This window comes from Chinchilla lanigera, unplaced genomic scaffold, assembly GCF_000276665.1.
Source record: "Chinchilla lanigera isolate Chin_1 unplaced genomic scaffold, ChiLan1.0 scaffold00167, whole genome shotgun sequence".
Lineage (NCBI taxonomy): Eukaryota > Metazoa > Chordata > Mammalia > Rodentia > Chinchillidae > Chinchilla > Chinchilla lanigera.
In genome coordinates this window covers 471,633-480,671 of record NW_004955568.1, presented here as the reverse complement: position 1 = coordinate 480,671, position 9,039 = coordinate 471,633, and the positions used below count along the sequence as shown (strand labels likewise).

At 39.3% G+C, this 9,039-nt stretch overlaps 1 protein-coding gene across 3 annotated transcripts in view; it reads left to right on the top strand.

Moving 5' to 3' along the window:
* Gpr89a (G protein-coupled receptor 89A) overlaps window positions 1–9,039 on the top strand; it is a 56,372-nt gene that overhangs the window by 12,517 nt on the left and 34,816 nt on the right. For all 3 annotated transcript variants that reach the window (XM_005413450.2, XM_005413448.2, XM_005413449.2), the window contains exons 2-3: window positions 5,953–6,012; window positions 7,064–7,167. In XM_005413450.2, coding sequence (XP_005413507.1) covers window positions 5,953–6,012; window positions 7,064–7,167 — 164 coding nt within the window. The remainder of the gene's footprint in view (window positions 1–5,952; window positions 6,013–7,063; window positions 7,168–9,039) is intronic.

The window sequence follows — 9,039 nt, the reverse complement described above, 5'->3', positions numbered from 1 at the left end:
CCACAGTTGGATCATTACTTTGTTGACTATGAATACAGGGGCCTGAGCTGCTGTAGAAAATGACAAACAGCTGTGCAGTTCACCAATACAAGTTTAACCCTTGTCTCACTCTCATGACTTTAATCAGCCTTGTTCTATTCTCCTCATAGCTTCTGAGTCTATCACTCCTTAAAGCCCCCTTTTTCTGTGTTCACTTCTTGTAACAGATGATTTTGCCTCCTACTTAACCAACAGAACTGGGACCAAAAGATGTGATCTCCCTTTGCTTCCTACATTTTAATCTAAAGTTATTTGTATCCACAGTCATTCTTACCTCCTTTCCTCTCATGTCAGAAAATGACATACCCCACCACCTCTGCCTTTTACCTGCCTAAATCTTACTCATCTTTTAACAAAATGGTTTTTAATGTTTTAAGGGTGTGAAAACCTTCAAGCATATGAAGAATATCTTGAGCTTCTGAAGAAAAGTGCACATTTTCTCAAATTTGCAGACAATACCTGATTTTAATCCCAAATTACAACTTCCTTCAGCTTAGGTATTATCTTCTCTAGAAAATCTGATTTAATCCCATACAGACTGATCTCCTGCTTTCATACATTTTCTCAAATTTGCACACAATACCAGATTTTAATCCCAAATTAAAACTTCCTTCAGTTTAGGTATTATGTTCTCTGGAAAATCTGATTTAATCCCATACAGATTGATCTCCCTCTTCCATACTGTTTTACAATATCATGTACATGTCTGTGTCATTGTACATCTATATTACATAATAATTATTATGTCTCTTTAGCATTGTATTATGAGTTTCTTGAGGGTATTGACTCTCATCTTCAAATTCCTGGCCCCTAGTACAGCACATAGAAATTACTACAAAAATTTTGAGGTTGAATATTGCTGATTGACAACCATCTTTGAATGTAGACCACCACCCAGCAAAGATTTACAGGGACTGTGCTGTATGCCAGGCAATATGCTAGGTGCTAAGGATATAAAAATAATAAGACAAACATGGTCCTTGTCCTCAGAGTTTGTTATTAAGCTAAGTTTATTTGAAAAAGTAAAAGTGAAGACTGAGGGAGACCCTGGCTCTGCGGTGCAAGCTTGGGCTGAGTAAAACAGGAAAAATTAAAGTATGTCCTGGAGAACACACGTTAGGCTGTCGTGAGGAAAACCATGATAGCAAGCTCTTCTTAGCACCTTTTAGGCTTTTCAGACTTAAAGGAAACCCACAAGAACTTCTACATACAGGTCCTGAGGGGTAGTGCTGGGATCCCACACCTCAGGCAGACATCAGGTGTAGGCCATCCTATTGAAAACCTTCTTGAGTTATCATGAGAAGTCCATATGCAGAACTTTGGCAACTGTTCTATGCATGTGTTCCAAATCTTGTAATAAATAGGTCATGTCTACTTCCCTAGCCAGCCTTGTGATGCCCTAATCTCTTATCTCATTTCTCCCTGAGAGACACAAATCCCCATAATTTTTTATGGTGTGCTGAGGGAGTGAAGATCTCTGTCTTCTATAGCTTCTTTAAGCTGGTAGGGGCTACAGACCCTACGTACTGGGGATTATGTGCCCTCCAACTACCTTGTGGTGCTGTGGCTCACTGGCTGAGTTAAAGAAAGACAAATTTGTCAGGAAACAATGAGACAAGAGTTAATGACCATTGATCTTCACTGTTACCCCAAATATGAGGAGTAGATTAGGGTTAAATTTAGGGCAGGTGAGATTTGTGGCACTGGAGTCTTGCTTTTTGAAGAGAAATCTCAAGTCTTCCAAAGCCTCACAGGAGTAGCTTTCTCCTTCTGGGTGATCTTGTTCTTCAGACAGTTCAGATGAAACTGCCTTTATTCTAGAAAAATGAATCCAATTATCTATCTTTACCACCTTGACTGCAGTGGGTGTGGCATGGATTACTGAAAGGGGCCCCCACTATTTTGGCTTTAATTGGTAAGTGGGTGTTCCATCTCTCCCAGTTTTTATGAGCACTTTGTCTCCAGGATGGACAGTAGGTAGTCCTTCTGGGCCAGGAGCTAGCAGGACTCTCTTCTCATACATTGGATAGCTGTTGTACTTGGCCCAGATGAACCACTTACCAGTCCAATTATTTAACTACAGGATGACCAAAAATTGCATATTTATTTCATTAATTTTTATAAGATAATATAACAGGAAATATAAAAATGGCAATTTTATCAAATTCAGTACAAGAATCGACTGGTTGAAAAGACACCTGCTTGTGCAATGTTCAGGATAGTCAGTATACAAGTAGGTTGCCCAAGTGATGCTCGGGGTAAACTGTTACGTGGTTAATGATATATTATAAGAGCCTCATGGTCTCTGGGTCTACTATCATCAGAGAATAGAAATGTATAACACCTCAAAGGGGCTCAAACTTAGCCCAGTTTTGGGTATGTTACAAACACTCATGAGTGCTATCAGCAGCAATCAGAGCCAGGACTCTGACATCTCTTGGCAGAGAGACCTTTCCAGAAGATTGGGGCTGCCAGGAGGAATGGTGGTGGTACTTTATTCCTAAAGCCTTTGCCACCCCCTGAGTTATTTGTAGGGTAAAAGAAGGACCATTGTCACTCTGGAAGGGCTAAGGTAGTCCAGATCTAGGGAGGATTTCTTTAAGAAGCACCTTGACTATGTAGCCTCTTCTGCATAGGCTGCAATCCAGCCTGTAAAGGTGTCAGGACCGACATCTGTTTAAATCCTCCATTTGGTGGCATATAGGTAAAGTGTAACTGCCAGTTCTTCCTAGAATATGTTGTTCTCAACTGTACAGGTTCTAAAAAAGGAGGTGATTGGGGCTTGCCTGGGTTATTATAGGCACAGAGTGGGTAAGCTTTGCATACTTGTCAGGTGGTTGCTGCCCACCCGCCTCAAAAGCCTCATATGGTCATAGGTAGGGCTTTTCAGAGGTAGCCAGACCTAGGGTGTGTGCTATTGGGATCAAGGACATAATGCTGAGATTGATTCATAGTACAGTGCTAGGTTTAAGGATGTGAGTGCTATCTGCCCTAAAATACAAGGTAAGATACAAGGGACAGAAAGAGCTGTGGTCGTGGCTTGTCACTTGTTGCTTATAGTTTGCTTGCTTGGTGCTGTCTGCCCACCGTGAACTATTTCTTCTCTGCAATGCCCCTCTGTCTTACCACCTGACCTTGGAACCAGCCAATTATGGACTGAAACCTCTATAAACTGTGAGTCAAAATAAACCTTTCCTCCTTTAACATCAGGTGTTGGGTATCTTGTTTCAGCAGCAAGAGAAAAGAAAGAGAGAGAGGCTTAGCATATAAAGCCAGTTAGTTAAAAAAAGGAAAGATGGTGGCAGTTGACACAGGCCCATTCAGGCTCTAAACTTTTTTATTGGTGCCACCCACACCCAGGAGGGGGTTCCCATAATCTTAGCTAGTTTTGTGATTCCATGCAGGCTTTAAACCTACTTATTGGTACCAGCCACACTCAGAGTGGACCACCCTTCATCCTAGCATCTCACCCTCAACCCAACATCACATAATCCAAGAGAGAAACACCCAGGGCGGGGCACTTTTAATCCTAACATCACACCAAAACACAAACCAAGAAAATTTTAAAAAGCCATTTACAAAACTGGAGTAAGTGGAGACCAGTTTAATTTCCAAAAAGAATAGTAAATTACAACAAACACATGGACAACAAGGACCCACAGAGTGAGTACAAGCAGCTAGAAAGAAAAACAAAAGCCTACATTCCCTCCTCCTATCCCCATGGCAGGGCCAGGAAGCCCCTCTGGCACCTTGAAAAGAATCCCCCAGTTCCTGACCTAGGGGAGAGAGTATGGCAAAGAAGGAGAGAAGAAAGAAAGCTTCGTGGAGAGAAACAAAACTGTGTCCAGCATGGGCCTTACCTTGGTTTCCAGTACCTGAACTTTACTCCTGGCTAGATACAACAAAATATTATCTGGTAGTTCCTTCTAAAAGTGGCTCACTAGATAAATATTAACAGGTTTGGGTTTGCTCAGCTCTCCTTTTGAAGTTAGATTCCAGGGTCTTCTCAGCCCCAAGAACTGAACAAGACAAACAAAAAGCATGGTGGTACATGTCTGTAATCCCAGCACTTGGGAAGCTGAGGCAGGAGGATCTCCATGAGTTTGAGGCCAGCCTGGGCTACCTAAGCAAGTTCAGGCCCAGCTTGCACTACATAGCAAGACCCTGTCTCAAAAGAAAGAATTAAAAGTAAAGAGTGAGGGAGAAACTGGCAGTGTAGAGTGAGCTTCAGCCAAGTAAAAGGAAAAAGCAAGATAAAAGTATACCCTGTGTGGGAGAGCAGAGGAGAATTGAGAGCTAAATGACCTCCTCTGAGTACAAAGGAGAAAAACAATGTGCAGGGATGATGGCATGTTACAGTTTCTCAGGAAAAGTCAGTATAGCTGAGATTAAGTTGTTTACCTGAGCATATATTAATGGATATTGAAAGGCAGATAAATCTTGTGTTACTTTATCTGCTTTACCCATGTCTTTGTGAATAAAAGCGAGATGAACCAGATGCTCAGGTTCTTCTGACTAAGAGGCAAGAGCCCCCTGGCTGCCCATATGCGGAACTAACTCTATATCTCTTTGTCATTCATCCTCTTTCACCCCAGGGGTCAGAGGAACAAACTAATTACAGATCTAGGTCCCTCAAGTGTTGCTTTGGGTGGGGAAAGCTCAGAGGAGTAGGCTGGTTCCCCACAGGTGGTACCTGGGAAAGAGACCTGAGGCCAGCGGACCTGGCCAGTCTGCTACAACCCTGGAGGACACAGGGCAGGCTATTGTGAGGAAAGCCACAATACCAAGCCTCACAGAGCTTATAATAAAAAGAAATTAGACATTGCAAAACGGTGTTGTTAGTGCTTTGATAAGAAAAGTACGGGGTAAGATAGGATTATATCAAAAGCACAGTTTATCTTTATTCAAGAAGATGGAGAAGGCCTTTCAGAGGACACAATATATTTAAAAGTTATGGCATTGTAAGTGGAAGAAGACTGGGGAGAAATTCTTCTAGGTGATAGCAGAGTTCTCAGTATGAAAGAATGTATGTAAGAACAAGAGGAAGCTCCATGTAACTAAAAATGTCTAGTGGGCAGAAGGGCAAAAGAGGCTGGAGTCACTGGGCTCAGGACTTTACAGTTAGTAGGAAGGCCTAAAAGGATTTTGTTCATAAAATTTCCAACCAACATAAATAAAAAAGAATTATGTCAGAGCATGTTTGTGTGTGTGTGTGTGGGTATAGACTGTTCTATTTACTAGTTTTCAACCAGCTTTGTCAGCTATTACATAGCTATTGTCTTTTGTGCCAGTTTGAATGAAAACTGACAAAAGCAGGATCCTGCAGTCTCAGGGAAACCACTTTGTATAGATTAATCAAGATGGTGGAGAAGCTAAGAAAGCTTCTGAAGGAAAAACACATTTAAAAAAATACTAGTCTTGCTACTGTTCATCTGTTTTTATCTCAACTTCTTCCTTTTTTTTTTGAGACAGGATCTCACTGTAGTCGAGGCTGGCCTGAAACTCACAGTGATCCTCCTGCCTCAGCCTCCCGAGTGCTGGGATTACAGGCGTGTGCCACCACACCTGGTCTGAAATTTCAGTTTAAAATAAATACTTGCAAACAAGGATCATCTATAATAAGTAAATTTCAGAGTCCTTATTTGTTTACTAACTATTCTGGCTCACAAAATGATTTTCGCAAGACTGGGAAAATATGTACATACTTCCTTTTCTGTCTAATTTACAGCACACTCTATAACATGAAAAACTTGAAAGATCTAAGAGAATTTAAATATTTGTTTGCAATATTATAAATGGTTCTCATCCTTAATCTCCAAAATAAGTGTCTAGCTGATCTTTTATTATAAAGTAATGTCTATAAGACCTTTTTCAAGAGATGTATATTGACAGTCTATGTTCTTTCTCCTTTAGATATGTTTTTTTGGATTTGGGTGGCTTTTCTTCATGCGCCAATTGTTTAAGGACTATGAGGTGAGAACAAATCATTATGTTATGCTTATATGAATTAAGATTCTTTTAAAAGACAACCCCCATTAAAGAAAGATCGTGTTCACATCCAAGATAGCAAGTTTTTGCTAAATGAGGACTGTGAAACTGGAATATGATTAGGTTTAGTAGATTTAACAACAAAAAATTCAAGTTACAGTCCAGAAGTCCAAGTACAAGGAATGTCATACCTGTCATATCTGGACATACACCCAATAGCAGACAATTACTCTTTGGGAGAATAATGTCTTATAACTTCTTTTTCATTTGTCTCTCTAGCCTTGAATTACCAATTTTTTTTCTTCCAAAAAAGTTTTAGTTTTTATTAAATGTTTCTGTTTGTATTCACCCAACACAAATGGTATTTTAAAAGTTTTATTGTGCTAGATGTGAACACCTTGGATTTTGGGGTTTTTTCAGTGCATATTAGTAATACAGAATAATGAGATTGATATATGTGTATAACATTTTGATTATTTTAATTCTCATTACACCCCTCTCTTTTCTCCTCCTTCCCACAATCCTCTTCCCCATCTCTAAAAGTCTACCTTCTACTTTCCTTTGTTTTATTTTAGTTATTTTTTTAGATTGCTCGGAGAAGAGAAACCATATAATATTGTATGAATTATCATTCTCAATGTCAAAATCTCAAAGCTGTCCTGGTTCCTGTTACAAGCCTTGGATTCAGAAAATCACCGCCCTAGACTGGATATATTCTAATTCTTTTTCTTTAGTAATAAGATCAATAGCTATGGACTACCTTTGGACCATTTCTATTGTGTTCTACATTAAACCTCCCCAGGGAGTTTGGGTAGTTGTCTGAAAGCCCAGAATTCTGGAGACTGTTTGGTTCAATACCTTAAGTCTTCCCAGGTAAAATTCCCAAACTGATCCAAGATTTTTTTTTTTAAGTCAGTGTGCATCAGGAATTCATATGGTACTTCTGACTGTTTCTTCATCTTCTTGTGCTTTGATTATCAGCTCAAAATTTCAAGCAAGGAAATGACTGACTTCTGGTCTCTTTGGCTTTTACTAGGTGCGTCAGTATGTTGTACAGGTGATCTTCTCTGTGACTTTTGCATTTTCTTGCACCATGTTTGAGCTTATCATCTTTGAAATCTTAGGAGTACTGAGTAGCAGGTGAGTAAGCCACCTAAATAACTCTGTTGAAGAATTCTGTGTAAATTCCTTTATAGTAGAAGAGTCACTTCCATAGCTGGGAAAAAAACAAACAAACAAACTACTTGTGTTTCAGTAACTGCAGTGATCACTGTAAATATGGGTCCCGGCCATCTAGTAACTAGTTTGACAGAAATTATGAAGGAAGTACCAGGAAAAGAATGACTATTGAAATAAGACTGAGAAACTAGGTCCTCGGCTCCCCTCAGAGAAGCTGTATTTTCTTAGGCTGTTTTCTGGCTGAATCCCAATAATGGCCCTTCACATTGTTCTGCTAATTTAAAAATCTCTGCCTGAAAAGATCAGAATTCCTCAGAACCATTTAACTCTACTCCCTACCAAATAACAGGCCTGCTGGTTTATTAGACAAGTTATCCAAAATATTTCTTGCCAGTTAAACTACAAGCTTGAGTCTTTTTTAGGCCAGCATCTTTATGTGGAGTTGATCACCTATGCTGTGTTAGCTTGTATTGTACTTTTTTCTTTGCAGTATTGAGAATTGAACCCAGGACCTTTGCACTGAGCTGCATCCCCAACCCCTTGGTGGAGGGGGTCTCACTAAGTCACTGAGTTGCCAGGACTAAACTCAAACTTGCAGTCCTCCTGCCTCAGACTCCAAGAATGCTGGGATTTTAGATGTGAGCCACCTCAGCTTACCCTACTGTACTTTATCACCACGTGGAAGAATCTTTTACAAAGGAAGTGGTTTTTCACTCTTGTTAGGAGTCAGTGCTGATCTAAGCTAAATTCATTATAAATCCCTAACACTTGAAATTTATAGAAAAATTTTATTCTCGAATCCTTTGTTTTAAGAATCAGTCAAAAAGTAATTTTAGTTTTAAAAACTTATAATACATGTGGTTAATTGCAAAATATTGAAAGTTTTAAAAGAGAGTTGATAATTTTGGTCTCACGACAGAACACTTAACAACACATAGTACTGTACTGTAAAACAGCGATATATTCTGAATCTCCTTTTAAACTTGTTTAATAATCCAGACTTGGGGCTGGGGGGATTTAGCTCAGCGGCAAAGCGCCTGCCTCGCAAGCGCAAGGTCGTGAGTTCAGTTCCCAGTACCAGAGAAAAACCAAAAAAAAAAATAATAATAATCCAGACTTTTTTCCATGAATGGATGTAGATCCAGAGGCCAGTGTTTTACATGCGGTTATTAAACTTTATTATCAAAGCCTTCCTATTTCAGTACTATCTAAGCAGAGGTTGACAAACTCTTCAGTGAAGGGCAGATAGTAAATATTTTAGGCTTTGTGGGCCATAGGGTTTCTGTCACAGCTGTTCAGCTCTGCTGTTGTAATTGAAAAGCAAGCATAAGCAATAAATAAACAAATGGACATGGCTGTGCTTTAGTAAAATTTTGTAAAAATTGGTAGTGGCCAAGGCATTGTTTGCTGACCACTAATCTAAATATTTTTAGAACGGACTATGGCTCAAATAGTCTAAAATCATAGTTACTGTTTTTGGTAGATTATGTTCCTCAACTTTTAACTCATAATGAGTAAGCCTGTAGAATAAGAAACACCAGTTACACTTCGATGTATATTTTTCGTATATCTTGAATAGTTGTCTCAAAGGGAATAGCAATTAGCACTGCCAAAATCTGGTTCTTATTTAGGTACTTTTTGGGGATTGGGTTTGTTTAGGCTAAGACATGTCCATGGTTACACCTATTCTTTTTGCTAATATTGATTCCCAGCCATGGACCTTGATCATGTATTATATCTGTGCATTGACTGAATTCAAATAGTTTTCAAAAGAGACCCTTGGTACTAAGAGTATTCAACTATTCCTGATGGTATTTTTTTTTTTTTTTTTTT